At 43.7% G+C, this 23,177-nt stretch overlaps 2 protein-coding genes across 2 annotated transcripts; one reads left to right on the top strand and one right to left on the bottom strand.

Annotated features, from left to right (window-relative positions):
• Positions 1 to 640: 640 nt before the first annotated feature.
• Positions 641 to 3,028, bottom strand: LOC146619723 (uncharacterized). The gene is made up of 4 exons (XM_085369442.1): positions 2,702 to 3,028; positions 2,205 to 2,382; positions 1,485 to 1,579; positions 641 to 832 (listed from the first exon to the last, which is right to left on the bottom strand). The coding sequence occupies exons 1-4, from the start codon at positions 3,026 to 3,028 to the stop codon at positions 641 to 643; spliced, it is 792 nt and encodes a 263-aa protein (XP_085225568.1).
• A 1,122-nt stretch (positions 3,029 to 4,150) lies between these two features.
• nphp1 (nephronophthisis 1) lies at positions 4,151 to 17,426 on the top strand. The gene is made up of 20 exons (XM_085369058.1): positions 4,151 to 4,216; positions 4,542 to 4,603; positions 4,949 to 5,009; positions 5,267 to 5,400; positions 5,638 to 5,845; positions 6,396 to 6,497; positions 6,722 to 6,861; positions 7,060 to 7,105; positions 7,243 to 7,330; positions 8,171 to 8,265; positions 8,348 to 8,476; positions 9,877 to 9,951; positions 10,096 to 10,206; positions 10,281 to 10,363; positions 10,543 to 10,619; positions 10,738 to 10,837; positions 15,646 to 15,758; positions 15,839 to 15,912; positions 16,161 to 16,205; positions 17,148 to 17,426. Exons 1-20 carry the CDS (start codon positions 4,151 to 4,153, stop codon positions 17,424 to 17,426), a joined length of 2,088 nt encoding a protein of 695 aa, XP_085225184.1.
• Positions 17,427 to 23,177: the final 5,751 nt, after the last annotated feature.

Raw genomic sequence — 23,177 nt, 5'->3', positions numbered from 1 at the left:
TCTTTGGGATTAACTTTTATCACAATCAGTTTCAGACTTGATGTGGATGAAAAAAAAATTCTTACAGATCCTATGTAAAGGATTTTATTATTTTATCTTTAGGAGTTAGTCTTTGTGCAACATTTGCATGTAGAATGTACTAGCAGATTAACTCCAGCCATGCAATCTTTTTTTCTTAAAACATACTGTATGTCCACAGCACTTGTTTCCAAAATGACTGCTTGTGTGTGTAATGCAACCACAAATTTTAAACAGTCAGATAATTTATTCACCTTTAATACAAACCACCTGATGATATTACTGAATTGGGGAAAGACGTCAAGATTAGTGAGATATTACATGATTTTTACCATTAAAATGAGCAGTACTAAATTATATGAGAGTTGTATGAAATATTGAAACCAGATACATTGTCAATAATGGCTTCACACAAAAGCTGTATGTGCTACAGATGATTTAAGCACTTTGGATAATTATGAGGTAGTAAAAGAGTTTTTTCATTGACCATCTGAACTGTCACTTGAGCACAAATGTCTTGTACAGCAATAGCATGAAGTCCAGCTCATCTCCACATTGTCTCAACACTGCTCAGAAATTCACCATTAAGACCAGAAGTGGTGAAATTCATCTCTTAGAAATTCTACCACGGAAGTTCGGTTCCATCCCAGCTGTACGCTTTTCCAGTCTTTTCTATATTTAGCGTGTCAATGATGCTCATTAGACAGTTCACAGAGTGTTCAGCGCTGAACAGCTTGTCTTGTGGCACATTCCGGTGATAAGGCCTGGAGAGGTCTGTGTTCACTGTTCCTGGATGTAGGGACACACAAACAACCTGGGGAAAAAAAACATCATTATAGGCTATGGGATCTATGTACAAGGGCATGCCCTAATCCATGCTCTAAAAGAAAGATACAAACACCAGTAACAAGCATCTTAGACCTTAGGCTCAGAGATGTTTTTTCCCTTTTCGTGTAAATCCTTGACTCCCTGCTCAAACCAGAGTTCCTCCCTGTCCAGGATGTGTACATCCTCATCATTGAAACAGTATCTCGTGGCCTGTAGGTGTGAACAGACTGCGGAGTCCTGGCCTGACAAGTTAGCTCTTGTGTGCTGTGCCATCCGTTTAGCCAGAGGTTGTTTGGTTTCCCCGATGTATAAATCCTGGCAATCCTCCTGGCACTTAACAGCGTACACTATATTACTCTATTTGTGACATATCTTTTGGGTGGACCAATTTTTGGCACAGTGTGTCTTGGGGTTTGAAACCAACAGAGACCCAGTCTTAAGAGAAAATGCGTCTCAGCTGTTCTGATACTCCTGACACATAAGGGTGGAAGTCACTTGGACGAATGACGAAATGTTTCTCCCACTGAAAACGCCAACCAAACAAACAACCACATGAATAGACTCAACTTTGGGATTTCCTTAACTTGATGATTGAGCATGCATCAAGACATTAATGCAGCATGTATGAAAACACTTACCTTGGGTCGACTGCGGCCCAGCTCTATAGACAAATTCCTAGTGGCCATGTTAAGAGCTGCTTTAGACATTCTGTAGCTGTACCAACCTCCAAGACCTGAGAAAAAAGTGTTAGAGATGAACATTTTACCACTGTGCATGCATGCACATTATAACAAAAGATAAATATCTGCTTTGTAACTATGCTCTGTCCTTCAGCTAAGTAACAAAAGTGGTGCTGCCTACGTGCATAGGTGGTTTTAGACAGGGGCCAACGCCCCCGTAGAACTAGCTCTGGCCTCTGTGCTCAAGAGATAATAATTAATTGATTTCTTATGGTGATATGCAGTGGCACGGTAACTGGAATTAAATTGCTGAGGTGTTCAACGTGGACCGTTTAGGGTGCTGCACACTTGCTCTTTTAAATTTGGAGCCGTTTAGCTGGTGGGTTTTTCTCCTGTTAACAAAGAACAGTGTAGAGAGAGAGGATGAAGATCATGAGGGGATGAAAGAGAGAAAGAGGAGTTAGCTGGAGAGGATGCAAAGAACGAGGGATCAGAAACAGAGACTGTCAATCCTGTACAGTATGTGCTTAATACATTAAAAAAAAAAACTTTTTTGTTTTGTTCTGTGCCCCGATTAAAAAAACAAAACAAAACACTGGTCCCACTGATAAATCTGGTCTGGAAGTGCCACTACCTACATGACATGTATGCACAAAGTGTTTTGGAACCACCAGATACCATTGTCTCCAATTGATCCCACTTTCGCTGTGATGTTAACAATGATCCCGCTGTGCTGTTTGGCTTTCTCTGCAGGCTGCTGACCAAATCCACCACTGCCCTTAAGAAGGAGGGGGGAGAAATACTTGGCCATGACCAAAGGACCCACTGTATTAGTCGTTAAGGTGGAAATGATACCCTGAAAATGGGAAAAAAGTTACTTAATTAAGGATTTAATGAATTTGGTGTTGCCGATTTCAGACTCTCTTGCTGGACACAGACATCACCAGCACAGTTTAAGGACCACCAGAGATTGTTAGAAAAAGTCCAATGTATGTACCATTACAGGGGGAAATCCAAATGCCTCTATGATGATGGTGTCTCACCAAGTTTTTTGCACTACTTCTGTGCATGTATTTTCTACACAGGCAACGGTTTGACTCACGACAGTGAGTTAAACTAACTTTTACTCCAGTTTTTACGGAAATGTGGCTTCTCACACTAAAACAAAGGTCTACCTGTGCAGAAACATCCCTCAAGCTGGTCTCTCCTTTCCCCGAAGGGTGAAGCATTGCCGAGGAGTTGACGACTAGATCCAGCCGACCGAAACTCTCCTTAACCCTCTCTGCAGCTCCGCGGATGTCCTCCTCGTGGTTCACGTCCAGTCTGAGGACCATCAGTCGGCCCGGGTGTTGGCCGGCCAGGCTCCGCAATTCTGCAGCCCCGTCCGGGTTTCGACATGTTGCTACAACAGTAGCGAGTGATTTATTTTTAAGTATATATTTGCAGAATCCAAAGCCCAGTCCTCTGCTCGCACCTTGAATAAGAGCGACGGGTGCAGCCATGGTTGATAAATGACATAACTAACAGTGTTTGCTGCCTTCACTGCCACTCAAAGGGTCGTAACTTAGAAAATCGGGGGCAATTTAGCGAGGACGCTTGCCGAACGACATCTTAAATGGGCTCATAAGCGACCTTTAAACTTTTTTTTATATAAAAAAAACCCAACGCTGTTACAGTGGTGGTATGTTTTGAAATTATACATTTGAAATTTGGGGAAAAGAAAAGTGACAGTGAAGGTAACACGAAAGGCAAAGGACGTAACGTACGCCCTATAGGTCTTTCTGAAAGCACTTACACAACTGTGCATTGCAAGTGTCCTTTGAAAGAGTGATACTGGATGGGTTCGATCAGTCAAAAGCTGAGGATTATTGGGGGGGGGAATTCACGCTCGATTCGGAAGAGAAGTAAAAATATCAGTAATATTTTATGTTATCTTTTTTGGACATAAAACCTGTAAAAGCATCAAACATCTAGGATTTAAAAACTAGTATTAGAGGAAATGGAAATGCATTACATCATAATTTGGAGGGTATTTGGATTCATATATGATTACAATCAATAATGGTAGTTTTGCCTTTTGATCCAATATTTGGCTTTAGACCGATCAATTTTTACGCTTATGGCATTGAATCTGAATTAAATGCGCATTAAACACAAACAACTCCAACATTATGAAGTCGCAGTAACGTCAGTAATTTTTCAAGGAATCGTGAGAAAATATCCAGACCAGTAGGCGGCGGTAGCTTGATGTAAGCTTGTAAACTGCCAATAATTGCAAAAAAAAACAGAAAACATAGTCTTTGTATTAATATCGCGTTCATTCATTTACGAATATATAAAAATATATTACATAAGCGAAATATGCTGACTAAAACAAACCCACAATGAGCACGGAAATTACATTGACAATTAAAAAAAAATCGAAGAAGTCAGTTGCTTTTTCGGTCCACACTCCACACCAGTTGGTGGCGGTAATGCACCATTTTGCTGTTTGCCAACCGCCAATAAACCTTATACAGAAGAAGAAGAAGTCAGTTGCTTAGCAACTGTTGGAAGCCCAGCGTCAGTTAGCAAGCTAGAAGATCAGCTAACACACGTACCGTGTGACCCTAAAAAGTGTATAAATGCCACTAAAAAGAAGAGGACCTTTGCAGCTAGCCCAGAGAGAAGTGGATGAAATAAAAAAACAGGTCAGTTCAAGAACGACGCTTTAAACTTAGGTGCGACTGCACCAAACTGTTCGGACTGAACGTTATACAGTTGTTGCACATGTACCACCAGAGCTTTTTCGAAATGATGTGATCCCGAGGCTTGAACTCGACTGTTTCTCTAAACACTTTTGTCTTATAAGCCCTTTACCGACGTGGCATGCGCTAGCATAAATATTGATTAGCATCTGTTCGTAACAATTCATTATGATGCACTGCTGTGAGTTAGCAATGTAAACCAGAATAAAAACCGACATAATCATCAATATAAACGCTGAACTGTACATTGATTTAAACACTTTCACAGGTTGACAGTCTGGAGAAGGATGTCCAGAGCCAGGCTGGATCCACTGAAGAGGCCTTTCGAAGGTAACCAACTGTGGTAGAGCACCAGCAGTGCCCTTCCTTACTCCTTAAGATGAGCACCCTCACCTGTTTTAACATTGAAATCCTTGTGTGTAGTTAGTAGTCAGTTGAGCACTCAAAGGGTTTTCTGCTAAAAGTGTCACTCACCCAGTCACGCACAAATCCATACAGGATTGTATCTATAAACATTTTCTAACAATTACACACGTACTCAGACTGCAATGGGTCCATCAGTGAGTTCGCTATCAGTCTGCCCAAGGATATTTCAGCATGATGACCCTCTCTACCACATGCCCTGATCACCTACTTTATGGAATGCTTGAAAATTTGATATCTACTTGCAAACAGATGCCAAAAACTGCAAATGTCAGCAGAGGAGACACTAAGGACACTGAAGAAACTGAGCAAGGTTAGTTTTCTAATCTTTAAGAAACTTTTCAACCTTTTCAAATACTATTATTGTACACAGATTTAATATAATCTTTCGATGCCAACAATTGGAAGCAATCAGTGATATTACTTGACTAATATTAGTTGTTTTTATTAAAGCAGTTGTCATTACTTACGGCAGCAAATCGATATATTAATTTATCTTTGTGGAAAATGTTGCATGGTTGACAGCAGTGTAGCTAATTAGCCATCATAAGCTAACGCTTGATCTTTCAGGGTGAGGAGCTGGCTCCAGTGGGCAATTATGATCAGAGGAAACAGGAAGAGGAGCGACGAGTGCAAAACATCATGGAGCGTCTAAAAACTCTCTCTCTGGAGCTGTCGCCACCAGGACCTAGCACTGAAGCAGGGTTAGTGAAATGTGTGTTAAGTGCAAAGAAGGAAAACTGGGACGGTAGAGTTTTTTTTGTTGTTGATCTGTGTATGTACTTTATAGTCCATGCTGCAGGGGGCTTGACTTCCCCACAACAATTTAACCTGCATGCTTCATTGCAAAGCATCAGTTTATCTGACAGATTCAATGACAATTGATTGACAAATCTGACCCAAGAATACCTTTTTTCACTGAATTATTCCCTGGTCCACAGTAATGTTTCAAAGGAAGATAGTGAAAATAGTGCTGAAGAAGACGATGACGAAGACAGTAACGACAATGAAGAAGAGCATGTAGAAATTGTTAACAACATTGCCGGTGATGAGAGGCGAGATTTGAAACCGCCATCTCAGTCAGATGCTCGCATCTACATGGTCCTCAGTGATTTCAAAGGAGAGCAGGAAGGAGATCTGTCTGTTCGGGTAAAACACAAACAGCCTTGATGTCAGCAATATATTTAGGACGTTTAGAGCTTGGATTCTTTCCCCTTGCATGTTAAAAGCGATATTGTATAATATTTAGTTTCAACAGAAGAGGGCGCTCTAGCCATCCAAATCTTCTTCTTCAAGTCTTGCAGGCCTGAATTAAGTAACAAATGTAATTTACATATTTCTGAAAACTATTTACCTTTTTAATTTTAAACATTTCTATGATGTGTCTGGTAGATATTGGCATGTAGTCTAATGCACTGTAGTGTAATTTATAAGCTTTATTAATCGTTATGTCCATCCATCCATCCATCCATCCATCCATCCATCTCCACTTATCCAATTTGATATCCCTTTGTGTTAATGAATCTTATTCCATTGCCGGTTAATTTTTAATCAAGTACTTAACCGATTAGGAAGATAGGTTTATCCTCACATCTGAATTTTAGACATGTCTGTGATGAACTGCATTTGATCTCATCTGTTTGTTATAAATGTGTGAGTTATGTGAACTTACATGGTGTTCTGTGGCCTGTTGTTTCAGAAGGGGGAGGTGTTGAGGATTATCAGGAAGGCAGCAGATGGATGGTGGCTGGCTCAGAACACTAAAGGCAGCAGAGGAGTGGTTCCAAAAACCTTCCTGAAGGTACAAAATCTGCAATGATAGCAAGTCCAACATTATGAATTTTCATTTAGACAAGTGTTTAGCTGAAGGAATTATAAAACATTACTGAGAACATTAAAATGCAGCCTGCAGCAGTTTTCTTTATTCATTGTGTTTTTAATATTAGTATAGACTGACAAAAAAGATCAAAACCATAACAGGATATGATTTCTGATTATATTTTAAATGTAACCATAATGTGTTAGATTGGCTCTAGTGTTGATGAGGAAGATGATGATGATGATGACAATGATTCAAAAGAAGATGATGATGACAAGGAGGAGTCGGAAGAGGAGGAAAATCAAGATAGTGAAGAATTAACTGATGATCCAGACAAATGGAGGTTGAAAGTTTTTTATTTAATTTTTATTTAATGGCATTAAGCTTCCAGGGTCTGTGTTTCCCTACACTTGAGAGACTTTGTTTAAAAGGAAGATAATTTTGAAAACTACATTTATCCAGATTAATGGCAACATAAAAATATTACTTACTGGTGTGAATGAATAACATAATTATTCTTGGTTTCTTTTGTTTTTGTTGACAGTGCTTCACATTCTAACTGGTCTACAGTCAAAAAGGCTCTGAGTGAGGTGCGACTTTCTATACTCTACAGTTATAACTACAAGAACTGAAACTGCTATTAATTTTCCCAACAACAAATACTGCATTCACAATCTTTAGCGCTGTGTTAAATATGTTTTATGGTTTTATCGTGTGTCTGTGACAGATTGATGCAACAGATGTGCTCTCCGCCATGGGTGCTATACCTTCAGGATTCAGACCATCAACTCTCAATAAATTACTGGTGGAGGAAGGTCATTATGCAGCATGTGTGTGTGTGTGTGTGTGTGTGAGTGTGAGAGTGTGAGTGTGTGAGTGAGAGAGAGAGAGAGAGAGACTGGATAAACTCACAAATTAATATGAAGTAAACTCTGCCCACAATGGGGGATCTGTGCAGTTTTGGAAGCACTGGCAGAATTCAGTAAATCCTAGAGCTTGCTGGTCCACTGGTGGTGAACAGACCTGCCTCCCTTAGTGCTGCCTGACATCATCCTACAGGTTAAGTGGCTGTTATAAGGCTAGGGGAAAACTGTTTTCATTGCCAGTTACTCAACTTCTGCCAATTACTTTGTCAATGTATAATTTTTCTATAAAGCAGCAAAATATGTGGATTACATTTCCCCAATTCTAAGTAATGTATTCCAAGGTAGTAACAAATCCTTGCATCAGTGAAGCAGAAATCACAGGATGTGTCACATTTATATTTGGAAAAATCAACAATTCTACAAATTGTTGCATCTTAATGGAAATTTGGATTTAAACTAAGATGACACCCAAAACTTAAAACAGCTTGAACAGCTTACACTGTGAGATAAAGGAGCTGGTTTAAAAGACATTTTAATTTATTCAAGTTCATAACTGCACAGGCTTCAACAATTAAGAGTTTATACTGGGTGAGTTATACTGGATGTTATTTTTTATTACTGTAGTTGTTTTGGTACAGTAGGTTGAATGGTGAGTTAGATGCACAATTTTTACCCTATTGTTACCGTATTGATAGAAGCAGCTGTCACTGTAAATAGTAATATTTATCTAACAAGCCAATGCTACATGACTTTCAGGGCAAAGCTGTAACCCTTTGTGTCCTTTATTAGGTGTAACATACAGAGGAAGTCATTACATTCAGCCTCAGCTCAGCCAATCACAGCTCTCCTTTAAAGACCTCTTCCTGGACCCAGACACTGGCAAGGTGAGCTTGTCCCTGTGTTTCTGACACTTACCAGCAACTATAGTCATAAACCTGCCTACTGTGTGATTCTCCTGTGGTGTAGGTTCGTCCTCGGCAGGTCAGCACGAGTGTTTGTTTCAGTTTGTGGAGCTGCAGGATGATTCCTACTCCTGGGGTTGGTGTTCAAGTCCTCAGCCGGCACGTCCGCCTCTGCGCCTTTGACGGAACTCAGGTATCATGGTTGTCTCTGTATACTTTTATTTTAGACACTAGTCCATGACAAAAAATGAAAAAGAAATCATTTAAAACCATTATGAGATATTTACAACATAAATTTATGCCACACACCAAGAAAGGTACTAAGTCACAAACATTTAGAGAACTGAGAAAGATCCTGAACGCTTCATTATATGAAGTTTTTTCTTTTTTGCGTCACTCTAAATAGACTCAAATGTGCTGTATAAAGTGGTGTACAGTCGTCTGCAAAAAGAGCTATTTCAACCTTATCTGCACATCTAGAATTTATGGCTTAGCATATTTGCTTGTGCAGAAAGCTTATACCACTGTCGTTATTACAAACAGAATCAGGGGAACATTTGCTTCCATTCTTCCTTGGTTGGAGCGATCATTATTACGTTCTTTTGTACTGTAATGTTTTACTGCACTTCTTTAATTTCTCCAAATGTCTTCAGAGTATAATGAATTTTATTAATACTTTTGGTGTATTAGGTAAAACAGGTGTCAAACATTACGGCTAGGGCATCGTTGTCTCTCCGTTTTGGCCTTCCGTCCACACTGAGACCGAAATGTAAGGGTGCATACAGGTCAAGGAAAGCGCAGCGTTCTGAAAACGCTTTTCAAAGCGGATACATTCGAAAACGCCGTTTTTGCGTAGCAGTGTGAACAGCGAACCCGGAACTTTTTCGAAGTTGATGATACATTTTGTCATGTGATGCAGTCATGTGACCAATTAAACTATGATAGCGGAGGGCATTATACAGCAGTTGTTTTGTTTGTTCTCAATTTTGACAGCCCTATTAAAGATCAGTTTGCACATGCTCCAGATAGCTTTTCTTCAAATTCTTTAATTCTCACTTGCTTTGCAACTTTGTACTTTTGTGTTACTCGCAGCAACAACTCACCTCATTGTTAGTCCATTTAAAAAACTTGGTGCTTTTCCTCAACATTTTGTCACAACATTTCAGAGAGCCGGAAAGTAAATAAGCAGCAGACAGAAATGAGGCAGGTCGAATCGTCTTGCGTTTCATGCATGCGCAGGACTGGAACGTAATCGTTTTCGGCCATGGATCAACAACTCTGTGAAAACAACTGAAAACGATAGTGTGACGCGGAGCGTTTTCAGACCAAAATGCCGTTTTCAAATTTAACCGGGCTAGTGTGGATGTAGTAATTCATATCCTTGATTACTTTAGTGGCAGGAATCATGTATTGGTCTCTTTAAGTGTGTAAGCTTATGAAACAGTCACATTTCAGCTCAACTCAGACAACAAAGAACACGTTTCTGCCATAAAACAGGAAGATTTTTATGCAGGGTTTTTTTCAGATTTAACTCTTTGTATCTAATTCCCTTGCTCTCTTGCTTTTTTCAACATGAGTTTCACTGTGTTTCAGGTTTTGAGTAACATCCACATAATAAGGGCAGCCTACAACGCCAAGAGCCCAAAGACCTGGAGCTTCTCTCCAAGGGTATGTGGAGGTTGCTATGTTTGTAACCTTACAACACAAACTGATTTGCAGACTCTTTGTACTGAGGCTCTGCAAAAGAAGACAAAAAAAGAAATTGTGAGAAATGTGAAATTTAGCATGTGTTCATGTGTGTGTCTGTTCAAGGTGACCGGTATCTTGCCCACCCTCTTGGATGGAGACTGTTTTCTGCGCTGCAACTCTGCGTCTCCTAACCTCGGGATCCTCTTTGAATTAGGAGTCACTTTTATACGAAATGTAAGGGTGCATACAATTTTGCGAATTACAAAAATGTATATAAGGAAAGAAAAGAAAAAGTGTCTCTGTTTTAGTCTACTGGGGAGAGAGGAGACCTAAGCTGTGGTTGGGCTTTCCTCAAATTGACCGATGATGCAGGAAATCCTGTGCCGAACAGGTACATGTGTTTTTTTACATTCATCCAGACATATGCAGAAAAAGCTGCGAAAATATATCAGAATATCTTTTCTTTAGACACCTACAGTAGTGAAAAGATTAACAAAGTAAAATGACACCTAGCGCAAAACCACTGACATTATTAAGCGCGCACAAAATTGAATTATCTACTGTGTACAGGACCTATGAACTGCCTGTGAATGGTGGCACTCCATATGAGAAGGATGTAGCAGTGGAGGCGTCACCCACTAGAGGATGTAAGGAGAAATGGCAGACTCAGTACATTTTGATCTTAAAATAATATAAGGAAAAAACAATAGAAACAAAATAATAGTTTTTATGTTATATTAATCAGTGTATCTCCTCTCCTTTCAGCTCCAAGTGGTGTTTTCCAGCAGATGCTCCAAGCCAGGCGGCAGCCCAAACTTGTTGTTAAGCTGAAATCAGCCAACAGCCGGACGCAAACACAGCTCGGGTTAGAAGTGTCATGAATCGCCGTGCGGCAGGCAGGAGTAGGACCCAAAATGCAGGACTCACAGGCACGAGGGAATGAACTCAAAACTCAGCTTTATTCGCTGGCAGAACAAATATACAAACTGAACTGGGAAACCACAAACTAAGAACTTACAGAGAGACACAGGGAGATCCACACACGGCATGAGGGACGACGTCACACTGAACAGAGGGAGACGCAGACAGAAATACACAGAGGGTTAACGAGGGAAGTGGGAACACACGGGGAACACAGGTGACACTGATAATCATAACGAGACAGGGCGGGGGTGAACTGAACACTGACGGGAGAGGTGGAACAGGAAGTACAGGAGGAGAGAGAGCACGAGTAGAACACCAACGTAACAGGCAGGGGAGACACGGAATAAACACGAAAGGGGACGAGGGCTCATAAATACATAGAGGGCACACAGGGGGAAGAGAGAGCACGGGGAGAACTTAGACATAATGGGCAGGGGAAGCATGGAATAAAACATAAGGAGAGACGAGGGCTCACAGATACACAGAGGGGCACACAGGGAGACATGAAGGGCAAGGGATCAAAACTAGAGGCCATAGAATAAATCACACACAAGTACAATAATACGAAAAATCACAAAGAACTAAAAACGCTGGGTCAGGAGACCCAGGACCGTGACAGTACCCCCCCCTCAAGGGCTGGCTCCAGACAGCCCAAACACAGAAAAACAAAACCAAACAGAAAACAACCCAGGGCGGGCGGCGGGGGCCCAGGACGGAGGGCTCGGAACAGAAAACAAAGAGCACAGAAAACACCGGAGCCCAAGAAAACAACCCAAAACACAGAGCAGTTCAGGGGGCCGACCGTGCGGAAGGCAACGGCGGAGACGCGGAAACAGTTCAGGAGGCCGACCGCGCGCAAGGCAACGGCGGCGACGCGGAAACAGTTCAGGAGGCCGGCCGCGCGCAAGGCAACGGCGGCGGCGAAGGAGACGACGGAGCAGTTCAGGAGGCCGACCGCGCGGAAGGCAGCGGCGGCGGCGAAGGAGACGACGGAGCAGTTCAGGAGGCCGACCGCGCGGAAGGCAGCGGCGGCGGCGAAGGAGACGACGGAGCAGTTCAGGAGGCCGACCGCGCGGAAGGCAGCGGCGGCCCTCCAGTCCCAGGCGTGCCGGCCATGGCCCGGTGGGCGCAGGGCCAGACGAGGCAGCTGATGAGGATGCTGGACCAGACGAGGCAGCTGATGAGGATGCTGGACCAGACGAGGCAGCTGATGAGGATGCTGGACCAGACGAGGCAGCTGAAGAGGAGGCTGCGGCAGACGAGGACGCAGAGGCCGGGCCAGGTCGCAGAGGCCGGGCGAGGTCGCAGAGGCCGGGCGAGGTCGCAGAGGCCGGGCGAGGTCGCAGAGGCCGGGCGAGGTCGCAGAGGCCGGGCGAGGTCGCAGAGGCCGGGCGAGGTCGCAGAGGCCGGGCGAGGTCGCAGAGGCCGGGCGAGGTCGCAGAGGCCGAGGCCGGGCCGGGCGAGGTCGCAGAGGCCGAGGCCGGGCCGGGCGAGGTCGCAGAGGCCGAGGCCGGGCCAGGCGTAGCAGAAGCACAGGCGGATGTAGCCGGGCCAGGTGATGACGAGGCGGTCGCAGATGGCGGCTGGACAGGCTCCTCGGGCCCTCCAGCTGATGCGGCGTGAGGCTGGACAGGCTCCTCGGGCCCTCCAGCTGATGCGGCGTGAGGCTGAACGGGCCCCTCGGGCCCTCCAGCGGAGACAGGAGGCTGAACGGGCCCCTCGGACCCTCCAGCGGAGACAGGAGGCTGAACGGGCCCCTCGGACCCTCCAGCGGAGACAGGAGGCTGAACGGGCCCCTCGGACCCTCCAGCGGAGACAGGAGGCTGAACGGGCCCCTCGGACCCTCCAGCGGAGACAGGAGGCTGAACGGGCCCCTCGGACCCTCCAGCGGAGACAGGAGGCTGAACGGGCCCCTCGGACCCTCCAGCGGAGACAGGAGGCTGAACGGGCCCCTCGGACCCTCCAGCGGAGACAGGAGGCTGAACGGGCCCCTCGGACCCTCCAGCGGAGACAGGAGGCTGAACGGGCCCCTCGGACCCTCCAGCGGAGACAGGGAGGTGCTGGCCGGGCTCACTGGAACCCCCAGCGGACGAGGTAGATGGCGGCGTGGGAGCCGCGGAGTCCTGGATGAGCTCATCCGAGCTTCCAGCAGGAGCTGATGTAGAGCCAGAGAGGATTAGGACCCCGGGCTCAATGTTAAGCTGGCTAGAAAACCGCACTGCTACGGGGAACTGGGCCAAAGGTTCAGGTGCGAGCTGAGCTGCTGGACACACGGGGACCTGAGCTGCTGGACACACGGGGACCTGAGCTGCTGGACACACGGGGACCTGAGCTGCTGGACACACGGGGACCTGAGCTGCTGGACACACGGGGACCTGAGCTGCTGGACACACGGGGACCTGAGCTGCTGGACACACGGGGACCTGAGCTGCTGGACACACGGGGACCTGAGCTGCTGGACACACGGGGACCTGAGCTGCTGGACACACGGGGACCTGAGCTGCTAACGGTGGAGAAGTAAATGACTGCACAGGGGACTGAACTGATGTCTGTAGTAACGGTGGTGGTGAGAGTGGAGTAGGTGGTGGAGTTAATGACTTCACAGGGGAATGAACTAGAGGTAGTGATGGTTGTGGTGCTGGTGGTTGAGTGGGTGACTGTGCTAAAGGGGACTGCACTGGGGACTGCACTGGGGACTGCACTGGGGACTGCACTGGGGACTGCACTGGGGACTGCACTGGGGACTGCACTGGGGACTGCACTGGGGACTGCACTGGGGACTGCACTGGGGACTGCACTGGGGACTGCACTGGGGACTGCACTGGGGACACTGGAGACTGCACTGAGGGTGGCTGCGAGGGAGCTAACTGAGCTGTGAAGGGCTGCGAGGGAGCTAACTGAGCTGTCGATAAGGCTGATGATTCCTCTACCAACTGAGCTATTGACTGGGCTAAGGATTGAAATAAGGTTTGTAGTAAGTCAGGCTGTGGATGTGACTGTGCTATGGGAAGCGAGGCTGAATGTGGTGGAGGTGGCGACTGAGCTTCGGGCCGGGCGGCTAACAGAGCTTCGGGCCGGGCGGCTAACAGAGCTTCGGGCCGGGCGGCTAACAGAGCTTGGGGCGAAAATGGTGGTGGTGGAGTTGGTGTCTGGGCTACAGGCGGCTTCTGAGCAGGAAACACAGGACACTGAGCTACAGGTGGCTGCTGAGCAGGTGACACTGGAGACTGAGCTACAGACGGCTGCTGAGCAGGGGACTGAGCTGAAAGCGGACGGGCAGCTGACTGAATAAACATAGCTCCAGAATAAACAGTTCCAGATGAAACAGTCTTAACTCCTGGGTCCGAAGGAGCATCCACACAAACGGTTTCTAAATATATAGGTTGGAGAGCAGAATATTGTCCGAGTTGGTCCGACTTGGAAGTGGCATGGAAGAAACAGTTAGTGTCACTCACCACCGGAGTTTGCTCAGAAACGTTAGGGCGGCGGCGGCGTGAACGCCGTTTTCGCCGAGAGGGGGGAGGAGATGAGCCGGGCCGCGAATCCTCCAGCGGACCGGGCTGAACGTCCTCCGACCCCTCACACTGGAGAGGCAGCTCCGGGCGGACGCCTACGGTGGAAACAAGGAAGTCCCGGATGTGGGGGTGCAGCGCGCCGAACAGCCACGGGAGTCCGGACACCATCCGCTGTAGACGGGCGGCTACGACCTCCCGGTGTTCGTCTCCTGGCAGCGCCTCCCACTCCTGACAGTGGTACTCCACCGTATAGATCAAATCCTCCCGGAGCTCAGCGGAGGGGTTGTGAGTTGCTGGGTCCATAACTGGTGACGTCGTACTGTCATGAATCGCCGTGCGGCAGGCAGGAGTAGGACCCAAAATGCAGGACTCACAGGCACGAGGGAATGAACTCAAAACTCAGCTTTATTCGCTGGCAGAACAAATATACAAACTGAACTGGGAAACCACAAACTAAGAACTTACAGAGAGACACAGGGAGATCCACACACGGCATGAGGGACGACGTCACACTGAACAGAGGGAGACGCAGACAGAAATACACAGAGGGTTAACGAGGGAAGTGGGAACACACGGGGAACACAGGTGACACTGATAATCATAACGAGACAGGGCGGGGGTGAACTGAACACTGACGGGAGAGGTGGAACAGGAAGTACAGGAGGAGAGAGAGCACGAGTAGAACACCAACGTAACAGGCAGGGGAGACACGGAATAAACACGAAAGGGGACGAGGGCTCATAAATACATAGAGGGCACACAGGGGGAAGAGAGAGCACGGGGAGAACTTAGACATAATGGGCAGGGGAAGCATGGAATAAAACATAAGGAGAGACGAGGGCTCACAGATACACAGAGGGGCACACAGGGAGACATGAAGGGCAAGGGATCAAAACTAGAGGCCATAGAATAAATCACACACAAGTACAATAATACGAAAAATCACAAAGAACTAAAAACGCTGGGTCAGGAGACCCAGGACCGTGACACAAGTACAATAATACGAAAAATCACAAAGAACTAAAAACGCTGGGTCAGGAGACCCAGGACCGTGACAAGAAGATCAGTGAAAAAAAGACTGCCACTGTGCTTGAACACCTGCAGTAGAATATCTTATCCATAAAGCCTTCCTCTGTTTATTTGGACTCATTCCTGACTCATCTCAGATATATCCCTGTGTGTATGTATGTGCGTGCATGTATATGTTTGTAATAAGTACATTTTTTCTCTTCAGTGTCCTTCCAGATACTCTCCTCCACTGCCTAAACTGCATCCATCTGCTGGTTCTGCACAGGCATCTGCTTGCAGACGCACTGCTGATGGACAGGCCCACAATGCAGAATGCAGGTAGCTCGCACTGTCAGTGGTTCTTATCCAAACCGATCACATTCACAGCTCTGGGTTTAATACCATTATCTCTCTTTCAGATCTAATATGCAGTCCTATACTTTCAACCTTCCCTGTGTTGTTGGACCAGCCAGACCTGTTAGATGCTCTCAGGGTGAGAAAAGTCACATTTGTCATTCAAATAAGATTCAACAACTGCTCCTTTGTTTTGTTGCTTTATCAACACAGCTGAAATTCTGCTTGTTGAAGATGATTTCTGTGAGATTATTTTTAATATTCTCATAGTAAAAATAATGTGTGATTATATATAGAGAGAGTTTAAAGCTTGTTAAGTGGTATGACCCATCACATTTGTTTGATGGTAAGGACAACTGAATATTCAAATAACTGTGTTTCTTCCAGAGTGCCTGGCTGGATGCTGAGACTAACATGAACAGAGCACAAAAGGTGCGTGCGTGTAGGTGTGTAGTTATACAACTCTGTGTCCAAACACATTTTTGCCCGGTGCAAATATAAAAAATGGAATGCAAATTATTTGAACTACATATTTGCTTAAATAGTATAATGGCAGTCATTATAAAACGACTGAAAAACTGCTGAGTTTGAGTTTAAGTGTAGTTGTCTCGGTGGTCTAGCGTCCCCTGTGTCTGGATGGAAGCATATGCAAACCTGTAAATATATTAATCGGGCCTGTACCAACTATTTTGAAACGTAAAAATTTTAATTATTTTTTCCTTCCAGGTTTTTAATATGTCTTTTTGTCATGTTTAATCAAATATAAGGGATTGTATGATTTGCAGGCCAGACATTCTGGATTTATTTACATTTTATGCATTATTACAACTCTTTTGGAAACAGGGTTTTGGGACACAGATCCCATTACAAAGTGATATGTTGGGGATCTGCTTTCTTTTTGGGAACAAAGAGGAAATAGGATGTTTTGGTTAGGTAAAAGGTAGCTTTGAAGAAGTATTGATTGCCTGGTTTAATTAATTAAACTCAGTAGGGATAGCTACTGAGTTTAGGGATAGCTCAGTGGGGTAGGGATAGCTCAGTAGGTAGAGTGGTGGCCCCATGATCGGAAGGTTGGGGGTTCGACTCCACTGAACGGTTACCCTGAGGTACCGTCCCTACACACTGCTCCCTGGGCGCTGCATTGGTGGCTGCCCACTGCTTCACTGGGTGAATGGGTTAAATGCAGAGGAGCAATTTCCCTACGGGGACTATCGCATACACATTAATACATTACACATTATTACAGTAACAGTCTGCATCTTTGGATGCGTAATATCAGCTCAGACCTGTAGAGGATGCTGTCAGTATAATAGATTGGGTGGCTTACACTGAGATGTGAATATGAACTAAAGCTTTCTCCCTGTGTGTTTACAGAGGGACCTCTCCTATCTAAAACTGGAGTTTGTTAAAGTCTACATGTCATCTGTGTATTTCCTGCTCCACTCTCCATCGCTGCCCTGTTATCGTTGGGCGGACCCGCTCTCTGAGGAACAACGCGCAAGAGTCATCTACGCAATGCTGGAAATGCTGAAAAACCAACGCAACAACACCGGCCAGTCAGGAGTTCCTGAGGTCTTTGTTGATGGCGCTCACACGCATCTCGCTTTTGATGTTACCGAGTTGACTTTTGACCTTCTCCGTGTGGCGTGGTGACAATAACGTCATCTCCCTCTGGCTGAAGGTGCTATTTGGTTGAAGTTAATTATCCTAATTTTCACGTATATTTTGAAAATAATTAAAGGTTAAAACTCACAATATTCTATATGTTTATTATTTTTAGTAAATTTTAATGAAGAAGACCAAAACCAGCAGTGGTTGAAATTTGAATGAAAGACCGGGCTTCCTCTTTAGTAGCTGTTTTTCATTACAATATATCACATACTATAACCTAGTTAGTCTTTCATGTAGTTATTATAGTTTTAGTTTTGGTCCATGGCACAGATGATATATAATATGTCATATTTTAGATACACTTAAGATAAAACATGTGACAAGATAGGGCGATTCTTCATTGGTTTTTCACTGAATTTGTTGAAAACAAGACAAAACTCACATGTCCAACACGCTTTACTTCCTTTCTGCTTCTGCTAAACTACTGAGCATACACGTCTTTGCGAACCTTATGTTTACCAAAGGCACTGATCGTAGTCTGTGTAGCTGTGAAATAAAATATTTTATTTATTTTGTATTTAATCACAGAATCAACGTCCTTCCTCTTAAAGATAAAAAAATGTGTTACAGGATTAAAAAAGGGACAATGAGTGCCACTGATGCCAGTAATGGTAACATTATTGGCATGTTTTAATTTAATTTTTATGAAAGAAATTGTGTTCTTATCACTTATTTACATCCACAAAGGTGCTTTTTCAGCCCTGTCATCTCACTGGGTACTGAGCCCCACCCATTATTTCAACATCATTGTGTGTATGTGCTTGTTTGGGAGGGTCTGTAGTGTAGGGTTACAGGAGTTAATAATTGGCCCGCTGTGTTCTTTTTATAGCCTGGTATAAAAGCTAAGGAGCACTAGGAGGTTGGGTCAGTTTGGGTGCTGTCGGTTACGGCTTCACGTCCAAAGCAACATTTATTACAGCAATTCAACATACTTTTTTATGATAAATTGTATATTGTCACACTAAACATATTTCTTTGGGAATAAAATCTGAAAAAGATGTTTGAAAGGCATTTAAGGCTTCTGTAATTTAATTTATGAGATAAGACCTTTAAAAAAAATCCATATTATTTACACTGTTGGTTTTGTAATATGAAGATGTTAGTAAATGTTTCTTTAAACTCTTCACATATATCCCCCAACACATTCTGAATAAAAAAGAAAGGAATAAGATGTAGCCTGTTAATTGGTGAGTAGAAATGCTTAAGGGCATATTTTATTTCCCCATGTGTATTTGACAACTGACTACAGTAATTTAATTGTACCCTAAAGGCATGAATATATCTGCCAGGTCATGCTACTCAAGAAAAGCAACAAAGCCAGTAAGAATATTTCCAAAATGACAAAGAGTGCAAACACCTATTAGCATGTTAGTAATTCCTATTACATCCCCTCATCGTCTAACATGATCTTAACCTTGAAACTAACACACATTTAACCTTCTGTTTGAACTTCAAACTGTCTTGTTTAACTGAACACTGACTATAAAGCCTTTATCCCCCCCAAAGTGATATTCCAAGTCCCCAGCCCAATACCTAAAGTGGTCTTTCTGAATGTGTATAAACATACCAAGCCTTTTGTTGGTGCACTGTTTGCAGGCGACTCATATTCCACATCCTGTATTTCCACATTCCAGTGCAGTTGCTGCGGTTGCTGTATGCTGTCCCTGATGACCGGAGCGTTGATAAGCTTTGGAAAAAACAAAACAAAACTGGATTACCATCAGGGTAATAGTAGTAAGATATCCCAGGGCTGTGTCAAACAAAGGGAAAAGAAACTCTTTGTGAAGCCCAGAAGGGACAGAGAAGCGTTTGGTCCTGAATTATATTTACAGGTTTTAGATTATCCCTTGATTGACAGTAGCAATGAGCAAGATGTGCTTTTCCCATGGTATCTAGACGGTAAAATAATAAAATAAAATAATAATTAATGAAATTTAAGTCTTACAGATTAAACAGAAAATACTTTTACTATGTACCTATAGAGAGGTAGTGAGGCTACACTGTAAAGAAAACAGAATCCAGAGTGGCATTTAATGGTGTTTCCGAAACCTCATATCATACAGTTAGTCAGCATGGGTCTGATCATCTAACATGTGTTTGAGTAAATTTCCAGGGTTGATGAGACAATGTTATTTGAGATTAGTCAAGAAATTATCTATTAAAATAATATATTGCACTTGGGAAAGTGATTTTCTTAAATATGTACACACAACACAACAGCAAAGTACTAACCACTGCTAAACTCGCCCACTGTGCCTTGCCAGCTTCTATTCCCAGTTTGTACAGTATAGTTCCAGTGCTCGCTGTGTGATGAGGTCACCTGTGTAGAATTCCACTAGCTTCAAAGAGAAAAGAGGACAGTACCAGGGGGAGAAACAATATTGAACTATTGTGGACACTTTGTATGTGTTAATTAATTGTCACTAGCTGCTATATACTGTCTGTGAAGGTTCACAGTCATCCAGGTCATCGTAGTCAAAGGAGCTTGCAAAGAAAAGCGTCTGGACTTCTTTAAGTTGCTTGAAGACGTTTCACCTCTCATCCGAGAAGCTTCTTCAGTTCTAAGGTCAAATGGTGGAGAGTCCCAGATATAAACCTAGTGGGAGTGACCCCCCACAGAGGGACAAAAGGACCCCCTGATGATCCTCTAATCGCCTGAGCCAAGGTGTGAAATTGGGTGTGGGACCCAATCAGCCAGAGTTTCGGGTGAGTTCATTGTGAAACCTGGCCCCACCTTATCATGCGAATTCCTGAGGTCAGATGGCCCAGGATGTGAGTGGGCGTTAAGGCGTCTGGGGAGGGATCTCAAAACTGGATTATAGATGGCAGAGAGTTGGTGTGGTAAACCACCGCCTGTGTTCAAAGACGGTCGCTCACAGTGGACATAGATGGCTTCTTTCACTCCTCTTTCAAACCATCTGTCCTCTCTGTCCAAAATGTGAACATTGGCATCCTCGAAAGAGTGTCCTTTATCCTTAAGATGCAGATGGACTGCTGAGTCTTGTCCTGTGGCGGTGGCTCTTCTGTGTTGTGCCATGCGCTTGTGAAGTGGCTGTTTGGTCTCTCCAATGTAGAGGTCTGAGCATTCCTCGCTGCACTGTACAGCATACACCACATTGTTAAGTTTGTGTTTTGGCGTTTTGTCTTTCGGGTGAACCAGTTTCTGTCTGAGCGTGTTGCTGGGTCTGAAATACACTGGGATGTCAAGCTTGGAGAAAACTCTGAGTTTTTCTGATACACCGGCTACATAGGGGATGACAATGTTGTTGCGTCTGTCCTTCTTATCCTCCTTCGCTGGTGTCTGGTCTTCTTTTCTGTGCCTCTTTGCTGACTGCTATATACTACTTTTTTCCATATATGAAAATTGCTTGACAGGGGTGTGAGCCAAAAATGATCTAGCTTCTGGGTTTGCTCAAATGTTTCTTCTTGTTATATGATGGTTTCATAATAACAGACATTCTAGACATTGGTAAATGCTGCTACTGAGAGAGAAACTACAGGCAATGTCAGTAAACGTGGTGGTGGACAGGTATATAAGGCAGTATGTGGGCAGTAGAGGGGGGTCTGTGCCATCTCCATTCCTTATCACCTTGTAACCTCGTACTTCTGATTCATGCTACCTACAGAAATACTTTGATGATTCTTCAGTGATTGGATATATAAGTGATGAGCAGGAGGAGGAATACAGGGGACTAATGGTCTGGAATAAATCATATGCTTCTGAATGGGAGTAAAACCAAAGAGATGATGATTGACTTCAGATGGAAGAAGATGGCTACACGACCTGTAGCTGTGCTGGGACAGGATTTTGATGTGGCGGAGGAGTAAAAGTATTGGGATGTCCACACGGACAACTGGCTAAACTAGAAAACCAACACAGAGGCTTTATACGAAAAGGGTTCTTTTGGATCTTTTCAAGTCTGCAGCGCAGTGATTAAGATTATCCATCACTCAATTGTGTTAAGTGTAGGATACTCGGCTGGGGGAGCAGTGTCAGAGACACCAATAGACTGAATACACCGATTAGTAGAGGCTGGCTCTGAATGGCTGCATCACTATTAAATCTCATGGTACTAAGAGTTTGTTTAAAAAGAGAGTAAAATGTGACTTTATTTGAAAGCAGTGGTGTATTGTCAGATGCTCCTTTTTTCAAATTGTGGTCAACAGGAAAGAAAAATCTTATCTGTGCCATATCGAGCTCACTTTGCTAACTATAGAGGTGAAGATAATGTATTAACTCCACTGCAGATCACTCAACACGGACCATCATTGTGTAGATATAAATGATACTGGACTGCAGACTGAAAAAACTGTAAAACTGTAGACCTGATTGTTATCACATGGAAAAACTGAGACGTTCTCACCCAGTTCTCTTTGTGCCCCAGGTGGACTATTGTCTAAGGAGGAAGAAGTAGAAGAGGTGATAGTGGTGGGGATTTCACACAGTAAGTAGTTAAATGCTAGAATATGCACACACAGATTTAATGTCCTATCAGTGTTATTAAAAGCAAAAAAATAGATTCATAGTGGAGGATCTAGAATTATCATGATCACAGATTCAGTTTGGGAAACGGAAACTTTGTGTTACCTTATGATGTGCTGGAATAATTATTTGGTGTCTATCTCATGTTTTCAAAGAGTTTTCCCTTAATTTAAATGGAGACTAACTATCTTTTAATGGCTTAAACAGCTTTTTGTTTGAAATTAGAGCTTGTGCACAAAATTGCTAGGTGAATGGGTTACAATGTGTGCCTTTGTGTTTTGCATCTTTACTGTAGTTTTAATTTGTTTTCTTTCTTTCTTTCTTTCTTTCTTTCTTTCTTTCTTTCTTTCTTTCTTTCTTGCTAATTTTGTTTCAAGTAACATTCAGTGGACATTTTGTAAGAACTTGACACAGCTGAAAAGTTTTAGATGTTTGGACCAATAACCAAACGGAGAGTAAGCCAACTAAAAGAGCTGAAAGATATTAAAATGCTTCAGACATTTTCAGGAACACAGTGTTTACTACATATCTAGTTATTAGATCTTAACATCCAGTTTTGATTAAAACATGTTTGTAATGCATTCAATGATGTTTGAGGGTATAGGTCATTTGACAGCTATAGAATAAATCCTATGAAGCTTAGTAGAGCAAACGTGTAAATTAAAAAACAGGCTAAGTTTACTATATATAGGTGCAGCTCGAGGTTACCTCGAGGTTACAGTTCACAGCATTGGGGGAGTCCTGAGTCCCTGGACGTGCAATGGGTTTGTTGTCCAGGCTTAGGACACAAAATATAATGCATTTTCTGTCATTGTCTTTGTGTGTATTTGTGTATGTGAGTGTGTGTGCACGTGTATCCTGTAACTAGATCCAGAATAGAGGATCTAGTGCAAGGTGTGTCTGTCTCATGTCTGCTTATTCTGTCTTGTGTGTTTGTCTGGTGGTAATGACTGAGGGGGTTTTATATTGCAATATGATAGCTACAACATCAACAGTTATTCTAAGATTGTGTTTGCCACAAAGTCACATCTAAAATGCATTATTTGTGCAAGTTAAAATCAAACTAATCAGATGAAGACTAAATGAATTTGCACAAAGATGAAAAGGATTGCAGTTTTAAGTTCTTTAATGTGCTTTTACCCCGATGACGGTTGGATATATACCAGCAGCTGGTGTTTTGCCCCTCTGGTGTTTCGGCCAAGACCTGCTCATGTATTGAACAGATATGTAGGACTGCTTTCTTGCATTTG

This window comes from Diplotaxodon limnothrissa, linkage group LG13 (assembly GCF_057381915.1).
Source record: "Diplotaxodon limnothrissa isolate DT_005_m linkage group LG13, D_limnothrissa_male_GT1.1, whole genome shotgun sequence".
Taxonomy (NCBI): Eukaryota; Metazoa; Chordata; class Actinopteri; order Cichliformes; family Cichlidae; genus Diplotaxodon; species Diplotaxodon limnothrissa.
This window is presented reverse-complemented; position numbering and strand designations above follow the sequence as displayed.